Source organism: Agelaius tricolor, unplaced genomic scaffold (genome assembly GCF_023055355.1).
Source record: "Agelaius tricolor isolate 1412-34295 unplaced genomic scaffold, bAgeTri1.0.p SCAF_3, whole genome shotgun sequence".
NCBI lineage: Eukaryota > Metazoa > Chordata > Aves > Passeriformes > Icteridae > Agelaius > Agelaius tricolor.
The window spans coordinates 21,763,361-21,782,678 of record NW_027269263.1 but is presented as its reverse complement, the minus strand read 5'-3'; the positions used below and the strand labels follow the sequence as shown (position 1 = coordinate 21,782,678).

The 19,318-nt window shown below is 46.1% G+C and overlaps 2 protein-coding genes across 2 annotated transcripts; both read right to left on the bottom strand.

Annotated features, from left to right (window-relative positions):
* Window positions 1-3,749: 3,749 nt before the first annotated feature.
* LOC139588675 (cytoglobin-1-like) lies at window positions 3,750-7,455 on the bottom strand. The gene is made up of 3 exons (XM_071424287.1): window positions 7,346-7,455; window positions 5,219-5,450; window positions 3,750-4,034 (listed from the first exon to the last, which is right to left on the bottom strand). The coding sequence occupies exons 1-3, from the start codon at window positions 7,438-7,440 to the stop codon at window positions 3,906-3,908; spliced, it is 456 nt and encodes a 151-aa protein (XP_071280388.1). The 5' UTR covers window positions 7,441-7,455; the 3' UTR covers window positions 3,750-3,905.
* Window positions 7,456-11,247: 3,792 nt separating this feature from the next.
* On the bottom strand, window positions 11,248-19,292 carry LOC139588091 (heat shock 70 kDa protein 12A-like). The gene is made up of 4 exons (XM_071423042.1): window positions 18,953-19,292; window positions 17,571-17,795; window positions 17,041-17,212; window positions 11,248-15,554 (listed from the first exon to the last, which is right to left on the bottom strand). Exons 1-4 carry the CDS (start codon window positions 19,232-19,234, stop codon window positions 14,491-14,493), a joined length of 1,743 nt encoding a protein of 580 aa, XP_071279143.1. The 5' UTR covers window positions 19,235-19,292; the 3' UTR covers window positions 11,248-14,490.
* Between the last annotated feature and the right edge of the window lie 26 nt (window positions 19,293-19,318).

Here is a 19,318-nt window from a genome sequence, read left to right as displayed (position 1 = left end):
CTCGACCTCCAAGCCCCACCTGTTTCTCTAACCCTCAGATGTCTTCCCTACCTTTTTTGCAGTGGATCTTGTCCTCTGAGGGTTCTCTCATTGTCCTGGTGTGAGGGTTGCTGTCCTGTCCCATCAGGAGGGTTCCGCTCTGGTCTCGCTCTTAGGGTTGCTGTGTTATGCTGCTGTTGGGGGAACAGGCTGTTGTTAGGGGGGCTGGTTAGGCCAAGGTTAGGGCTGGGCTGAGGGGTGCTGCACCTCTACCCTACCTTGCCTCCGAAGCTGCACCCTGTAGCAGCCCTGATCACTGCACTGTCCAGTCCTTAAAGCCCTCTCCCTTTACCCCTCAAGCCCTCCCTCTGCCCCTCAGGCTCTGTCTGTCACCCTCAAGCTCCCCCTATGCCCCTCAAGCCCCCTCTCAGCTGCCCCTCAGCTCCTGTGTGTCACCCTTAATCCCTCTCCTTTGCCCCTCAGCCCCCAGCTTCTCGGTGTCACCCTCCAGCTGCCCCTGCCACCCTCAGGATCTCTGTGTGTCACCCACTGTCCCCTCTCCCTACTCCTCCCTCAGCTCCCAGCCTCTGCCACCCTCAAGCCCCCACAATACCTCTCAAGCTGCCCCTCAGCCTCTGTCATCCCCTGAAAAAACCCTAAAAAACCCTATCAATTCCCTAAAAAGCCCTAGTTTTCAAAGTGTCCTAAACACCCCACAAAAACCGAAAAATAGCCTCAGAATACACTAAAAATACTCTACTTTTAAAAAGCCTCTAAAACACCCCTAAAAATCCCCAAAGAACCTCTAAAAAATCTCTAAATAGTCCTAAAAGAGCTCTAAGAATACCCCTAAAATCTTTAAAATGCCCTGATAAGACCCTAAAAAAGCCTAAAAAATTCCTTTAAAAACCCTAGAAATACCCTAGTCCTAAAAAAGTTCTCCATATACCCTCAATACTCCTCAAAAAACCCTAAAAACTTTTAAGCAGTCCTAAAAAAGCTCCAAGAATACTCAAAAACACCCCTAACAGTTCCAATTAGTAGTAAGCCCTTAAAACACCCTAAGAAATTCTTCTAAAAGACCTGAAAAAGCCCCAAAGGTATCCTAAACAATCCCAGAGAATTCCTAAAAAACTCCTGCAAAAAAAACCCCTAAAATATCCTTAAAAATCCCTGAAAAAAACCTAAAAAACCCCTAAAAGACAGTTTAACTCCTACCTGTAACTCTGTGGCCTCCAAACATCATCTCTACCTTCTAACTGGGGTAATTGCCTGCACCTGCTGGGAGGGTTCTGGGGCTGTCCCACCATTTGGGTTCACCTGTACCCTAACCCTACCTGGTACCCCGAGTCCTTTGCACCCCTAACCCTCAGTGTCAGCTCTCCACCTCTCAAGCCCCCCCCCTTTGCCCCTCAGCCCACAATGTCTGTGTATCTCCCAAAGCCCATGTTTGGGATCCCACGTGCTGCTGCAGGGAGTCACCGCTGGGTGGTGGGGGAAGTGAAGGATGGGGTGACCTGCATTGAAGAACCCCAGCAGAGGGCCAGCCACTCAGCACCAGAGGACCCTGAACACCAACGCCGGCCCTTTTCCCTGGCAAACAAAACTCACCAGGCCAGGTTCCTGATGGCAGATTGCAGGAGCCACTTGGCACTGTCAAACCAGCCCCAGCTGGCACTGGTGCCAGCTTGGGTCTGGGAGGCATCCTGCACAATGCTGACTTTCAGCAGCCAGCTAGGCCAGGCTGGGCCACAGGCCCCCAAACACCAACACCAGCCCCTTTTCCCTGGCTAACAAATGTTGTATCAGCAGCTGGAAATACAAGGAAAGAGGAAAAAATGTTTGCTTCTAGCCCTGGCTTTCCCTGCTTTCCCCTCTGTGGGCATGTAATGGAGTCGGCAGGCAATTAGAAAGTTCTCTCATGACCTACCTCTCCTGGCTCTGGCTTTTCAGTTCTTATTGCTGGGCAAACTGCAGTCCCAAATCCCTTTCCCTAGGCTCAGTGGTGCTGCCACACCACTGCAGGCAATCAGAGTTATAGGAGATGCTCCATCAGAAAAGCAGGATTAACTAGCAGCAAAGTAGGGCTGGATACCAGCAAGGTCACAAAGGGCCTGAGAGCAGCAGGAGCTGCCGTGGCTGTACAGCCCTTTCCCACTTTCCCAGGCTGAAACTATCTGACAAGTGCTGACTGTGGTAAAGTATTGATGGTGATGCTCATTTAAGTGCACAAGGGTTAGAAATCGTTCCAGGTGCTGGCTCAGAGGGGTTGAAAAGAAGGCACTTTTACAGCACTGGCCCTCAGGCACCTTCAGCCCGCCTGGAGCCTCCGTCTCCATCTCTGGAAGGTGGTAAATGGGTGGGGACTTTGCACTGGAACCACTGTAACTTTTCTAATGGCTGCCTTCAAATCTTCGGAAGCTCAAACTGGTTTGCAGCAGAGCAATGGGAGTAAAGAACTGCCACCACCTCTTTTCTGAGCTTTAACTACTTGTACTCCTTCAGAGGGATTTGAGACTATAAATAGTTTTTTACACATATTGTTCTTGTTTTACAGTTTTTGCCAGTTCTGTGCGATATGCTTCACTTTCTCCCCGAGCTGAACAGAAAACTGAAGCAAATAAAGCAGCCTGCCCCATCTTCCCCTCTGGCTAGAGTTCCTTTTCTGGACTTTGGGATGAAGCATCCTTTGCCAAATGCACTGGGTGATGAAAGCTACATGTTAAATGAAGAAACCTCTGCGTTTTTACTTGTTTACAAAACTGTTGCATCATGGTTAAGTGGAATCCATGAGAAGCCTGACTGCCACAAGTGTGATGAGTGCCTGGGTGGGAGCTTGAGGTGGTTTTTGAAATCCCCCAGTACCACCAGTAAATGTGCACTGAAACCAGCTGCCATTGCTGCACATCACCTTTTCTGTGAAGCAAATGAGAGGGCACATCTGCTTTCTCTGTGTTTATTGCATTACACTGAAGCAAACCAGCATGTGGTTATTTGCAGTTATTAGCTGATTATTTCACCAAGTCTAAGGAATACCAAGAAAAGCAATTAAATAGTTCAGGACCCAGTTAACACTGAAGGGAGGCTCAGGCTGTGTGACTGGACAGAACGAGTCCTGTGCCAGGCTGAGGCCCCTGTGCTGCCCACGCAGCAAGGCAGCAGTCTCCATCAGCTGGGTGCATTCTGAGTGCACCAGAGCCAGTGAGCTCTACTCTTGCTTCATGGGGGAACTCAACCCAAGTAATTTCCTGGGAGTAACACAGTGAAATCCACACCCTGGGGACGTTCATCCCTGTCCGGAGTGGTCCAGTGGTGACCACACTCAGTGTTGTCATCCCTTGTGCTGGAAGCTGCTCTGAGAAACCAAGGCTGGGTGAATCTCCTGGCTTATGCAAGATGGGCCTTTCCTCATGTCTCTCCCAGATGCTGGTCATTCCCATACAGCACTTCCCCCTTGTTTAAGTTCAAACACAAAACAAAACTCAGGCCTCTTAAATAATGACCTCTACAAAGATTCTAGAGATGCTCCAAAATGTCCTGTCATTCATGAGGATAGAGAGGTGGTAGGTGAGCCAAAGAGCTGCTGGTGCTGCTGGCAGGAGTAAGTCTTTCTTTTAGGAATAGAAAGCTTAAAGTCACCATCTTAAAATGCAGTCTTCAAGGACAGTGGCCAGAGGAACCCACCTGAAACAAACTGCAAAGCAAATCAGGATTTGTTGGTTGACTTTGATGTATCTGCAGCTTTTGTTTAGCTGTAGAAACTCAGTTTGCTAAGGAAATTATTGACATTTATATTCTATATTGTATAAGCCTTTTTTCTTGCTTTTTTAATTTTTAAATTTTAATTTTTCCAGCTGTGGCTGGGGGCCCAAAAGCAGCAAATCGGTGCTGGCAAGTTGTTTGAAGAGCCTGGAGGGTGCACAGCCTCACCAACCCTCCTCTTTGTAGATATTGTTCAGGTGGGTACAGATTTCATTGGTGACCTTCTCAAAGGAAGCTTTGCAGTCTCCGCCAAATTTCTCCTCCATCAGTTGTAAGATAATGTCACAGATAATCTAAACAAGGAGAAGGGAAGAAACAACCAGGGTGAACTTTGCTCCATATTAGAGGCATAAGAACTTATATATCTTTAGCTGGGATTCTTGGAGGGCAGAAAGGAGTACAAGAACAATTCAGAGCACATGACCTGCAGAGCTTGTAACAGGGCATGGAAAATAAGCTGCATTAAAGAATTCACAATAAAACTGCTGCTGGTGTTTTTAACTACCCCAGTTAATGTTGACTGCACCTATCAATTAAGGATAGCTGTATAGGACTGATGTGCTTCATCCATCCACTGCAATCCTTCTCCAGGCAGGGGACTGTCCCAAATATTTAGAGGCCATGATGAGCCCTCTGTTGGACACCTATGGAAAACATACATGGCTTGGGGGCTAAGTTTTTCCCTGACCTTTCCTGCTCATTAGCTATCCAGCACGCTGTAGCAGAGTTCTTGCAGTAAGGTAGGTGGTATACTTTGAAATGCCAACTCCTTTCCTCTACAACATTTATTGTTTTATGTGCATTTTTACCCTGAAAAAGTATTTTCAGCCATAAATCATCACTTATTTTCCCACTCATTGAAAATTGGGCCCACTGCTTTTGAAATCACCTTCATTTGGAAATAATCTTTGCCAGAAGGTGCCTCTTTTTGCTGTGTAAGGCAGACAAAATAGTTATAAATGCACTCTGCTAGTGACCTTAGGTGGATCTGGGCAAGTAATTTGATCCTGTATTTATTATTTGAGTTTGTTTAATTATGACAATGCTGTTGTCATTGTTGCTCAATAACAGCTGGTTCAGTTGTCCTGGAAAATCTCAGCTCCTGTTACAAGATAAAAAATACATCAGGGACTGAAGTCCAGTGTTAAAGTCCTTTTCTGTATCTTGTTATTAAATGGCAGGTATGGGAATCATATTGCTCTGAGAAAACCTCTACAACTCATGGGCAGCTGTGCAGCTCCCACCACATCACCTGCCTGCACCACATCTGCTGTCCAGCCATCTTCCCCACCAATGCCAGATCTCTCACTCCTGCCATCTTCCACCACCAACCTCCTCACCTTCCACCACCTCCATTCTCTGAGGCATATATATGTATTCCTACATACAAAGCCTATGTTCCTCAGTTCTGCCCCTCAAAGAGGAAAACATGCTCTCCTCACAATTACACCCTTTGGGAAGAGGGCTGCTCACTCACCCTAAAGTTTTTGGGGTCAATCTTCAGCTGGGTGGCATGTTTCTTGCCAAGTGGGGTCACTATCCCAAGGAAAGCCTCAGAGTTGTCCAGGTGTTGCACCATGTCATTGATGGCACTGAAAACCTTCTTGCCATGGCCCCTGACTTGATCTGACTGTTTCATCTCTTCAGCAGAGTCCATGCCTCTGAAATGTGTGAAGTAGGACTTGGTGTCTGGGTGCTCAGTAAACATCCTGTTGAGGAATGAGAGACATCCTGACTTGTGAACCAAGCTATTAATGCAGATATAGCCACACATTCCAGGCCCTGCCTTCCACATTTATGTCTCTTTTCCCCCTTCTCTTTATTAGAACAGACACTTCTGCATTCCTTGTTTCTCCTTTGCCTTTTGCACCTGTGCATAACCCCCAGGCACATAGCAGCCAGTCACTCTCCCTTGCCTCTCCAGGGCATTTCCTTTGCTCATTCCACCTTAAAACCTATAATGAGCTTATTCCACTCCTTCTAAAGATAATATATTCTCTGTGTTACTTTCACAAAGAAGTGGCAGCACATTCACATGACTGTGACAGTTTAATATTCCCAAAGATGTTCTGGACAACAGATATGACCACTGTGATACTGGTGGGTGTTTTCATAGAGAAACCCTACTATTGGTTTTGTTAATTAATCCCTTCCTAGAGTCCACTGCAAAACTTTCTTACTGCCTGTGACAGACTGTTGTCTGAGTATGGGGTACTGCTCATTCCATTTATTCAAAAGTAACACAATTCACTGTGTTTGAAATTACCTTCGATCAATTACAGTCATCTTGGTCAAACTCTTTTTAAAAAAGCAGTTTACTCCTTTGGGTAAACTGGTTATCCACCTGAAATATCTATAGCAAATTCTACAATGCATTTCACAAAAAAGAGTCACAAAATGGTTGGGCTTGAAGGAACCTCTGGAGGTCATCTGGGTCAACACCACCGGTCAAGCCAGTTGCCCAGGACCATGGTCAGATGGCTTTTGAGTATCTCTGTGTATGGAGACCCAACAACTTCTTTGGGCAATTTGTGCCAGTGCTCAGTTGCACTCAGAAGTAAAAAAGGAAAAAAAAGTTTCCTGATGTTGAAGGGAACACCCTGTGTGTCAGTTTGGGCCCATTGACTCTGGTCCTGTCTCGTGGCTCCACTGAGACGAGCCTGGCTCTGCCTTCTTTGCTCTGTCCCTTCAGGTTTTTATGTACACATTGACAAGATTCCCCTGGGTTCTCTCTTCTCCAGGCTGAGCAGTCATAGCTTTCTCTGCCTTTCTTTATTGGAGAGATACTACAGTCCCCTCATCATCTTCCTGGCCCTTTGTTGGACTCTTTCCATTATGGCCACGTCTCTCTTGTCCTGGGAAGCCCTGACCTTCTCTATAGGCAGGCCTGGGGCTGTAGGACACTAAAGCAACACCTTCTAGAGTAAATTAGCCCAGGGAGGCAAGCTACTGGATGCTACTAGCATTTTATGGCTGCATTTCCGACCCTAACTGTGCTCAGATTGTGCCACCTGCAGAAGGAAAGAGCAGCATGTAAGGCTTTGTGAGGGTAATCCAGGCACAAGGGGTGACATACAAGGAAGCTGGAGGGAGGGGTAAATGTCTGATAACTAGAAATAGTATTTTAACTGATCCATGCTTATGGAAGTGATGTAAGTCCCAGATGAGAGTAGAGTATGTGAAAGGTGAACAGAAGAGAGGGAAACAGGATGGAAATTAAGAGAGGAAAGTCCACAGAAAGGTTATAATACAGTGCAAGGGATGGACTGAGGCTGAAGGAGAATCAGAAGTGAAATACCGAGTTTTTAAAAAGCATTAAAAGAGTTTAGAGGTAAAGAGGAAAATAACGCCCATGTTTTGTTCCCATTCTCTTTCATACCACATTTTCTTTTCTTTACCTTACATGGGTGAAGATACTGTTCTTGTCTCTTCCTCTTTTCCCATCCCCTTACCCCTTTGTTTTTATTTTTCCTTGTGTGGATTGCTCCTCTTCCCAGCAAGGGCTGCATGAAAAACACCATGACATGCTCCTAGGCAGTAACTCCATCCTTGCTGTTCCTCCTTCACCCCTCCAGGGCAGCAGTTGGATGGGCTCTTTCCTTACCTGACCAGCACAGCTGTCCCATTGTCCTCAGCATCCACATATATCTTCTCCCAGGCACCACGAGCACTTTGCACCTCTGCTTCAGAAAGCGACATGGTGGAGGAGATGCTGGCAACAGAGGGTGCAGCAGGAGGGAGAAGCACAGGGAGGTCCTGCAGGGTTCTTCTGCTCCAGGTCTCTCCTCAGGGCTCTCTAAATACTGCCCTGGGGATTTAAGAGATCTTGAAGGGTCTCTTTGTCTCTGTTACCCTCAGTAACATTTCTGCAGGTTTTAGAGCTACCTAATCACTTTTAATCAGGAAAGAAACCAACCACATGAGGAAGAGGACTAGCCCTGTAGTCATAGGTCAGGTGCCAAAGCAAAGGTCTCACTGTCTGAGGACAGAAGGGAAAAAAGGCAGTTTTCAGTGGGGGAAAAAAAGATAAATTCTCTTCCCCTCTCTCCCCTGCCAAAGCCAGTGCTTGGCTCCTTTTCCTGAAGGTGATCCTTGCCTGAGCACTAATTTTCCTGGTTTTCTCCCAAGAGTGCTGCTGTGCTGAGGTCACTGTGGTGCCCTGCCATCCCCTCTCCCTAGCACTCTTTGGTCTTTCAGGCAAAGATCCTGTTTCTAGTCCAGCAATTCTCTCCAGTCCTGCCTTCATGCCACAGTCTCTGCTTTCCCCACAGCTCTCTGGTTTTACAGGGGCTCACCCCACAGCTGCTCCCAGCCTTGGTCCCATGAGGGTGGGAGGCTTCACCAGCCCAAAATCCCAGCATTGCAGGGATGGTGATGGCAGCGTGGCACAGCATCCACAGCCATCGTGCCCTGCAAAGCCACTTCCTTTTAGCACTGGAGGTAAAGGGTGCACAGGAGCAGAGGCATTTCACTTTCCTAACCCTCTTGGCTGGCAGCTGGGATCTCTGTCCTGTCTCTGAGCTCTGACTGCCTGGGAGAGAGAGAAGGGGTGGAAGAAGGGCCAGAGTGGAGCTGCAGACAGAATCTCTGGACTTGTTACAGTCACAGTCACTTGGAACTGGAGGCAAAAAGTTTTCACGGATTATCCATGCAATGCCTGGGCTTAACCTCTGGCAGGAATGTTCTGGTTAAGTCCAGGGCATGCACGCAAAATAAGGGCTAAGGGGCTTGAGAAACTGCTGCTGGATGCTGAGGGCCGACAAAACTTCATATTGTTTGGGATGGTTTAGAGGGGGGAAGGAACAGGTGTGAGGGGAAAATATGCAGCATGTCAAGAAAAACCAGCCTGATACCCCAGGGCAGAAGGAAAGTGCTGGATGCAAACTCACAGAGACTGATTGGTCTTGGTGATGGTTGTGTCCCACTGCTGCTGAGGGAGGCTCAAATGATCTCACTGAAATCTGTCCCCTCTTGCCTCCCTCTCCCTTTTTACCACACAGCAAACAAAGAGCAGTCTGGTAGAAAGCTGCAAAGCATCTGTGAGTGCCCCATCCCTGGAAGAGTTCAAGGCCAGGCTAGAGGGGACTTTGAGCTACTTGGTCTAGTGGAAGGTGTCCCTGCCCATGGCAGGGGGGTTGGAACTGGATGATCTTTAAAGTCCCTTCCAATCCAAAACATTCTATGATTCCTTAGTAGACTTCTCCTCTGCTCTCCCCCATTCTCCTCTGGGACACTGCAGTATGAACATGCTCCATCCCTTGATATATAGTCAGACATGCTGTCATGGGCCAAAAATACCTATTTTGAGTTGAGAAATTTCAATCCAATTGCCTTATTGCCAAGTAACAAAAACAGCCAACCAACACTTAGATGCCTCACTTCCCCCTGTCCTGTTTCCCCACCCCATGCTGCAGGTTACAACCAGACCTTTTGGTGAGGCCATGGGTGGTGCAGGAGCTGGGATTGGTGTGTGGGAGTCCCTTGCTCGTGCTGCTCCTTGTGTCCCACTCAACTGCTCCAGCATGGGCTCTTCCACTGGTCATCATCCTGTTGGATACTGTACCTGCCCTGAACTTTTCTCTCCCTTTTCAGTGCTCCCTGCCCTTTCTTAAACACATTTCCATGGAGGCACATTTATCTTACTTGGTGGGCCCAGTTCTGGGGCCAGGGTGACAATTTTGTCTGTGACCAAGCAGGTGTCAGCAGCACAGGGCAATCCCTGACCAGACAAAGCAATGACATCTTCCCTCAAGCACGTCACCATGCTCTCTCTGTGACATGCTTTTCTATTCTTCCATCCTCTGGTGTTACTTTTACTGTTTTGGAAAATTATCTTCTGTTTTCCCCTTGCATGATTTGCCAAGTCCTTGTAGATGAATACAATAATTCCTCATAAAGTTTTGATATCTCTAACAGGGTTATATACATTTATTCAACATCTAGGCAATCTCTAGCAATTGAAACAAAAAAGCTTCAGAAACCCATTTATTTTGGCCTGGAAATGGAAAAGCTATGGAAAATGTGCTGTTTAATCATGAAGTCATTGCTGATACCTCCCCACATGTGAGCAAGAGGATGAGTGCTTGGTTTATTTCTTTTTCCTCTCATGTGGTTTGTTTTGTTTATTATGCCAAAGGAAGTGAATCCTCTCATGCATAATTTCTATTGCATGAAGAGACATATTTTCTAACAGGGGTGAAGTTCCTCTGGATGCTATCCCTAGAGAAAGGAATCCTTGTGTGCAAGAGCAAAACAACACATTGAGTCAAAATATGACTTTATTACAAATCTGAAGAAAAGGGGGCCAGGCCAGGCCTTTTACAACCTTTTGGGAAACAAGCAGAGTCCTTTTTACAAAAAGGTAACCAAAACCAATTCATATAGAAACAGGAGATTGGTCACTCATGTTTGTGTTACAAAATTGTTGATGTGCATGTGCTGATCTCAGTCCAGTTCATTATCCTATCATTTCCACATACAAATTCCCCTGGGGATGTGTTCTTTAACATTATAATTATCTAAGGTAACTTGAGGTTGTCTTTACATCCTATCACCTGTTGCTAAGTTATCATTTAATTTTATTTTGTTAAACCTCTGTTGCAGTTTCTGCTTGAATCTATTTGAACCATTACTTGTCAAGGACATAAGGATTTATAGCATTCTGTTCCTAGGGTCTCTTCATGGTTCCATTCATCCAGCACCCCACTGTCATGGTTTCAAGGCTAACTTATAGTGACTGCGAACTTGTTGTGAATCTTTAATTTCCTCTGACATCCAGCAAGCAGGGTGAGCCAGATGGCGCTGGGAAATCCGGAGCAGAAAGCACAGCCACGGTGTTTGGGCTGTGACAAAGCTGCTCCTCTTTCTGTCCCCAGCAGGGGGAGAAGGGGATGTGCCTCTCACCTTGCTGCCAGAAGTGGTGTCAGTACTGCAGAAGGGGGGTTGCTTTCTCTCAGTTTCCAAGAAATCACGTGTTTTAGGCAGAAGGCAGCTGGCAAGATCCAGCCACGGAAATGGGCGACACCTTCTACTCACTCAGCTATTTAGGATCCAGCAGCCATCACAGCTCTAGAGCTCATTGATGTCCTGGTTGGAGGCACTGCAAACCTCAGTGTCTTTTCTTATCCTTGAAACTTGGGCATCTGTGATTCTGTGTTTTTTAGCATAAACACCCTATTTGTTGTTCAGCAGGGTTGATTCCCAGCTCAGCAGACACACCTGTTTCAGAGGATGGCTGCCAGGGGCTCAGCAGCTGTAACTCTTATTTTCCCAACTCCCATGGTGGTGTCAGGCTCAGGGTGGAGCCCCCCACATTGCCAGGTTTCAGGGACGCTTAGCCCAAGACCCTGACACTCAGTGCTGCTTTCACAGAAAGGACAAACACCTGCATCTGCTCATGCTCAGTGTCTGAGGTTATCAACATAATCAGCTCATCAAAACAAGCAAAACTAGGAGCTGCAGTCACAATGGTTGGTGTTGTTATAAATTATCAAATCGGTAGCCAAATTTATTAAAAATTTAACAAAGATTTATTGGATCGATAACAAAAAAAATAGAATTTCGGAAGAGAACCACCACAGCCAAGACAGCATCAGCCCCGGGCGCAGGCGCTGGGTGAACCAGGGTCCACTGACAAAGTGACAGCGTGTCCCCAGGAGTTCACCCCGAGTGCTTCCAGCAGCCAGCTTATATACAGTTTATTCTGCCTGAGGCAGGGATGACCACATATTTCTTTGTGTCTCTTCACATGTAGAGTTGGATCCATACATGTGCAGGAACAGACGGAGATGGATCCGGAGACTCAGACAAATGAGTATCCAGGCAGAAGCTGCATTCACAGGTATTTGAATGATACCAGTTCCTGAGTACTGCAGATGTAATCATGCCCAGGTGCAGGTCTTGTGAGCTCCTTGAGACATTCCATTAATCATGGTCCAGGAAGGTCCAGATGCTATCTCCCAGGTGTAGATGCCAGGGGAAATCATCTATGATGGTCCGGGACTGTCCAATTCATACAGTTGTTGGATCGGTGGGAGAAATGCGGCACACAATATGAGCGAGCAGCAAGTCTCGAACCTTATTGATAGTCACACATATTTATATTGGTGTTAATGAAGCTCATACATATTGCAAAGAAGAGCTCATTATTGGTTAGTTACTTATCAGCCAACTACACCTACTTCTGCATTCTTAAGGTTATTCTGTTACTACTTCTACATTCTTGTGATTATTCTGCTGAAACTATCTTCATATTTTTGGCAAAAGATCCTCTTCCCTATCCTGTTGTTGCACCAAGGGCACAATGTCCTTGTCAGTGGTTGGACACTGACTGCTGACTCCTGGACTTGTCTCCTTCTTGCTTAACCAGTGGTATTATGTAGATGTGACCTTTCTCAGCTAGCCAACTGTCCACAAAGCTCTCCACACTTCCCCCGTTTTTCTGTTGAACAAGCATGGTCTGATTAAATGCAGCAGATATCATCTTTTGCACCATGTTCTGTAGGCACATGCAAAAACATGACAAAATTAATACTACTAACTAACAAAGCTATGATGCTTACTATAATGATAACCTTAACAATCGAGCGTAACCATGATCCCAGGCCTAAAGATTTGAGCCATTCATCAATACCAAAACCCGATTCTACCTGCAGGTTTCCAGTTAACTTCTGCAACTCAGAGAGTTGGGAGTGGATGGACTGTGAATGGTCAGAAAGGTTCACACAACACATGCCTTCAAATTCTTCACAACCATGGCCTTGTGCAAGTAAAAGAAAATCTATTGCAGCTCTATTTTAAAGCATTGCATGACGAATAGAATCAACATCAAGCAAAAGGCTGGAAAGTGCCAAAGAGGTGGTATTGGTTTGCTTAGCAAGCCAACATCCCAACTTATTTAAAATGGCATGGGCACCTGCTGCCGATACCCCTGGAGCCAAGAAAGATGCTGCAACTATGGCCTCTGGGGACCAAAATTTTACATCATCCTTGCAGTCTACAGCAAAATTTTACATCGTCCTTGCAGACTGCAGTCTACAGTCTCCACATACGGTAACAGATCTGATATTATCTTAACGCTGTCCGGGAACTGGTTACAATGAGAATAGAACTCTGCTCCCAGCCAGAGTGGTCAAAGGCATAACTTTGGACATTCACAATATTTTATACACACATATATCTATCTATATAGCATGAATTATCTATACCATATATTACAGTGTCAACGTCTGAATCCCAAAGCCCACCTAGCACATGGGTGGGAAAGGCTTTCCCCACTGCCACTGTCCCAGACCGTACTTCTCTTCCCATTCCAGGGCCTTGGTGAGCTTGGGTGGAGCTGTGTTGGGCTTTCCACTGGTGAAAACACCAAATGCAAAGAGTAACAAAAAGCAGGATTACTCAGCTTCTTGGGACCTCGCCCCCAGAATAGCCCTTATGAAGTGTTCTGAGTGGTACCACCTGACATGGTAGAAATGTACATAGGTGTCTGTTATGAATATTTTTATTGCATGCATAACATTTTAAATGTGAAAGGTAATAATTTCAAAATCATTTCACTTTTCTATATCATAGGGCATAGTAAATATGCAGGTTAGTCCTCTGAATGCTGCTCTCGATTAACAATATTCAACACATGGCCAGCAGTGACTCTAACATGATTATTCAACTAATAAGGATGACAGGGCTGAGTTTTCTTGCACTGTATCCAGCTAACCAAGAATTTGCATTCGTGGAGGCTGGTGTTCAGCAGAGAAACTTTACATCCTTGGTAAAGGGGAAGAAAGCCAACTCCACAAACCCCAGCCCACCCCAAACCATCAGTGTGCTATCAGCATCATTCTGGACCCAAACCACACACCAACATAAGGGTTGCTATGAAGAAAGTTCACTGCACCTCAGCCAGACACAGCACACTGCAGGACTGCATCCTTTTTGTGGACAAATTCAGGCTCATGAAGCCTTCACACTGCTCAATTTTGCACAGGTGCTGCAGGCAGGAGGAAAGAGATCAGTTTTTACAGATATAAAAAATATCATGCCCAAATCAGAGATACAGAGTACCAGGGCTGGACAGAGGCATCAGGCAGCAGCATATGCACTATTCACATCTGTAGTGTTACAACTGGCCCAATTGATGAGATTGAACCACCCCATCATTTAATGGAAACAGACTCCCATAGGTTTTGGACACAAGCCCCTAGACTGGTTCACTCAACTCCCTTGTCTGGGACACTGGAGCTTTAATTACATAGAGTTTATATAAATCATATTCTGAAGAAAACAGAAATCCACTAAATATCACCCCCAGCAGAATTAAACCTGGACTCCAGATAAAGTGACCTGATGTCGGAGAAACAGAAGGTGTAGCTGCAAGAAGACATCAGGCTAAAATAAACAGCTATGGGCTGCTTTATGTGGAAGTTAGACACCAGTCCAGAGACTTTCCATCAAATACAGGTATGTCACAGATGACTGTCTTGATGGTATGGACTATTGTGTTCAGAGATGCAAGCTAAAAGGGCATGAGATAAAGCAGCAGGAAAACCTGCTGTCAGATACAAGAGAAAACGAGATGTTGAACTGTAAGGGCAGTTGGTGAGGAATGGAAGGAACCAGAGAATCAGACTAGTACTTTTCCTGCGTAAAAAGAAAGTTGAATGATGAACTTACTGTCCAATTGTCTCCTCTATGGTAAAAGTCATAGAATTGTTAGAATCATAATGGTTGGAAAACGCATCTAAGATCTGTTCAATATGATGAGTGATAATTATAAGATAAAAAATCTATTATAACTGTACGACTTTCTTGGGAAGTAACATCAGTACATGTGGCTTTAAATTCAGTGAGCCCAAACTGAATCTCCACTTTCAGCCTGCGATTTAACCCCAGCCATGTGGCTGGTGATGGCACTTCACAGGAGCCAAGCATTTCCATCCCTTCCTCATCCACATACTGAGCATTCTGTTTTTTTGTACAATAGAAAGTAAAGGTTACCTTTGTTTGATCTGGTTCTATTGGAAAGAAATCATAGTGGGCAGCTTTGTGTATGTTCACTGACTCTCCAATTTCCACCAGTTTCTGGAAGAGTCCTGTGCAATAAATAAAGTCACCAGCTTTCGAGACCCTCCGTTTACGGATGTCATGGATAGCATCATCAAATTTCTCACACACACTTAAGCCATATGTCCTACAGCTGATTCTTGAGGTAATGATGTGTGGATTAACTCCAAATAAAACAGCCCCTTTTGCAATGGCTGCCTGGGCCTCCATGGGACAAAGGATATGATACTTGCTGCTAAAGGCCTGCCTGACTGCATCTCGCAGGATGATGCTGCATGCAAAGCCTCCCACAAGTAAAATGTACTGGACTTTGTCCATCTCAGGTTTGGAAAGAATTTCCCTCAAAGCAAAAATTATATTGTTGACACTGTAGTCAAACAAGCTCTTCATTTTCTCATATGTAATCATGATTGTCCCATCACACCACACAGCTCCTACTGCATTTTCAAAGAACTTGGAGATGTCCTTCTTGGACTCTGCCACTCTGGTCAGGTTGTAGTAGCAGCGTATGTAGACTGCCTCCCTGCTAGCAGAGCATTTCTGTAAGCTGAAGTTGTACATCATATTTTGTAATTCAGTAGGGTGCTTCTTCACATATTCATCCCATACGCCATCACTGAATATTTCCTTGAGGAAATTGGTGAAGTTTTCATCCACTCTGTTGCCTCCCCATCCACCTCCACTTGCCTTATGTAGCTCCTTTAGGCAATGGTTTTCTTGGATCTCGTGTACTGTGATGTCTATGGTGCCACCTACACGTGCAAACACACACACAGAGACTCAAATTAATTGTGCTGTTTGCTTTAAAGTGCACAAGTTTCCACGGAATTCAGTCTTATCTTCTGAATTCCCAATTCACAGATGTGCTTTTCTCCTGCTTTCTTTCCTCATCCTCCCTCTTCTGCTATTGCCTGTACTTCTCTAGATTTCTTAAATTTCTGCACTTCTGTTTAAAAGCCTGGTCTCATGAGGCTCCTACAGTTATTTCTGATAAGAGCTGGATGCTCCAGCTTGCTCACTGAACAAGCCAATCTCCTGTCTGATCACAAAGCGAGCCTGGCCTCCTCACATAGGTGGTTGACTCCTGAGCAGTGGTGAGAAGACTCTCAGGAACTTGTGGTCCTCTTCATGCCTTTCTGTTGCAGTGTGATGCCATTTCCTGTTTCACCTATCCCAACCCCCCAGGTGTGCCAACCTCTCCTTTCCCCTCCCTCTTTGCCCTCCTGCTGAGAGCTGTCCATCAATCTTAACATTCCAGCAGGGTCGTGGTGTGGTTGGCAGAAGTTCAAAAGAAGCCCCTCAGGTCCGGGCTCATTGGCCTGTCCAAGTGTCTTTGTCCCTTGAGCCTTCCCCTCCTCCCACCTGGTTGGTGCCTCACCTGTCCCTTGCCCTCCCCCTGTCCCCGGGGCTTAAAAGGACACGAGACCATGCAGTTGGGATTCTGTTGGGAGCTGTTACAAGATTCAGAGGTCTGTCATCCTAGAATAAAACTCTGGATTAAAACTCTACGGCAGAATCCTCTCCTTTTTCTCTTCATCATCACCTGAACCTTTTCCACCAGAGGTGAACTGAGTTTCCACTATGCCTGGATTTGTTCTGAGTGCCCAGCTGCAGCACCCAGCCAGCCAAAGGTATCTCTGAGGTGAAACACCACAGCTGCCGCCTTTGGCCCAGCAGCAAGGGTCAGACAAGGCCAGGCACGTCCCACCAGGTAATATTGGGATTAATATTCCATACCTTTCTGTATTTGTTCACAACCACCAAACTGCTCTTGGCAGAAAATTCACATCACTCCAAAAAACCTCAGGAATCTAGAGAAATTACTGCGAAGTGCTTCATCAAATATTCTTAATGATTTACTCTCCGGTGCCTGCTAGCTCTTCTCTTTGGTCGCTTCACTGGGCACTAACTACAGCTGCTTCTGGAGAGGAGGCTGTGAGCTCAGGCTACACAAGAGCTGGTGGCTGATGCTGGGACACTGTGCCAGCTGATCTGGTGTGAGGGCAGGGCCTCGTGTTGTGACTGTCTGGCCTGAAGAGCACTGCAGTGTGAGACACAACTCTGTTCTTCCCTCCTATTTTTCTGCCTGCTCACAGGATCTCATTAGGTGAGAAATAACATTTAAAAATCCATGACAAGCACAGCAATGGAGTCCAAGCTCTGGGACCTTCACTATTGGGAAACAGGCATGCACCATGCTCAGCAAAGATGGTACCTGTTGAACAGGGAAAATTTTACCTCCACAGTCAACGACAATATACTGGATCCCAGGAGAGTCTTCAAACTTCTTCTTGTCACTGCTATCTGTCATAAACCCTTCCTGTGGAAGCTGCTTGCACCACAGCGATGCAGCTTCTGGCTCCAAGGCAATGATCAGGTTCCTAGAGAGCATGCCAGAGATAATTCCTGCCTAAAATCAAAAAAGAGAGGAGTCAGGTCAAGGAAAAGGAGTGAGATTACTGCTGCATGAACACCACCTCCTAGGGAGTCTGTTCTCACCCTAGCGGCTCATGCAAGGGTGGTGGTTCTTGCACTGCTGATCTCTGTGGGGCTCATTTCTACCTGGCGGTGGGGAGAGAGGGCAGAGCTGTTATAGTGCCATTTGGGGACATCCTCTCCCTCACCACCCTCAATGTGGAAGATTTCTCTGCCCAATGGGCTGAAATTTGAAATACAGGTTGTTTACATATTGAGGAGTTCCTATGGTTCAATTGGGCAAAGAAACCTCCAAAGGTAATTTGAGGAAAGGGGGTAACCCCTGCTTTTACCTCTTTTGCTGCCAGGCGCATGAACTGCTTGGCAGCAGCGCTCCATATGGCCGGGACAGTAATGACCCAGGTGATCTCCTCCGGGTCATAGACAGTTTGGGAAGAGGCCTCCTTGATGGTGTTCAAAGCATGTTCCTTCATGAAGCGCAGGCTTTCGGAAAAGACTGTCAAGGCAGGAAGGAACTTTCCATTGGTGGCTTTCAGCTTCATGCCAGCTGTGACGTTCTACCAAAAAAAAGGCCCAGGGTCACATGGTGCAGTGTCAGTATGAGACCCTTCACACCAACACTGCACTACATGAGGCACCCAGACACCCCTGTCTCCAAACCAAACTCCCAGCACTGGCTTCACTACTGTGGCTAAGTGGCACAGGTCAGCTACCAAACTGCTCACCCACCACACCTGTGATTCAGAAGGCAACATGTCAATGTGGTTGATAATTCAGCTCTTTCTCCTAGGCCAAATTTTGTAAAGACCCTGTAGATCCTATAGATTCCTCAAGAGCCAGTGGGGAGTGATTCTGTAATGAAATTTTTCTTCACCATTTGCTCCTCAGATGCAGAGAAATATTTCTGAACTAAAACCTCTCTCCAGCCCCTGCTGAAAGTGAATGAGAACCAACCACTCCAGAGGTGACCTTATGACAGACCATGTCATTCCCAGCTGTCCTGGGGAGGAAAATCTTCTAAGAGGCCTCCCATCCATCAAAGAGAGGACCTGAGGCTTTTGCTGGGACTGGCCTTGTGCTCTGGCTTATTCTATGCTTGAGAGGCCCTGTGGGACCCAGGAGCCCTAGGGTAGTCTGGTGTTTGGCTGAACAAGCAAACACAGATAAAGCTGTGAACTATTCTAAACCAACACAGAGCCTTCAGAGAGAAATTTGATAAAGCCACTGGAGGCTTCAAGGACAGCTGGACATCTTTATATTAGCCTCAGCATCACATTTCAAGGGAGGAAGAGACAAGCTAGGGGGAGCTGTATAACATGGGATGAGATTTTAGGCAATCCCAAAACTGCCCATCTCATTTGAATTACAGAAAATTTCACTTGATCCCTGTTTCTTGTTGAGGACTAAGGTAGGGAGTCCCAGAGGGAGACCAGTTTCTCTGTCAAGCTCGGAAACAGGGCAGCTTTTTATTAGGAACCGATATTTGCCTTCACCCATGTATACAGTCACGTTTTATTGTCTTTAGACAAAAAACAACATAAAGGAAGCGCCTAGGAAGCTTTTGGAATTAAAAAAAAAATTCTTCTTTTGTTCATCAAAATACTCTCTGACTTGCATTTATTCATTCTCATCAACCAGACTTACTCAGCCTAACCCCCACCCCTCAAACAAATGAATAGCTCCAATCCCCATTAGTAGCAGATCTTCCACCTACCGTGCTGTACAGCTGCATCTTGAAGTTCTGGAAGAAGTACCAGCGGTCAGCTTGGCTGGAGGGCAGGCTCTTGTACTTCATCACAGCATCATAACCAAAATATTCAAACTCCTGCTTCTGGTTGAACAAGATGCTCGTAGGTGTCTTTGGGGTCTTTAACCCGTGCTCTGCTCCCCAGTAAACCTGGCGGATTTGGTCTGTACCTGAAGCAAGACAAAAACAGTACCCGCTGTAGGATGTGCCAAAATCTATAGCAATGACAAAGACTGACTCGCTGGCCATGGCCACGGTAGTGCAGAGGCGTGCAGCTCTGGGAGCAGAGAGGCATAAACAGGGACTGGACTGAAACGAAACTGAAACGGACTG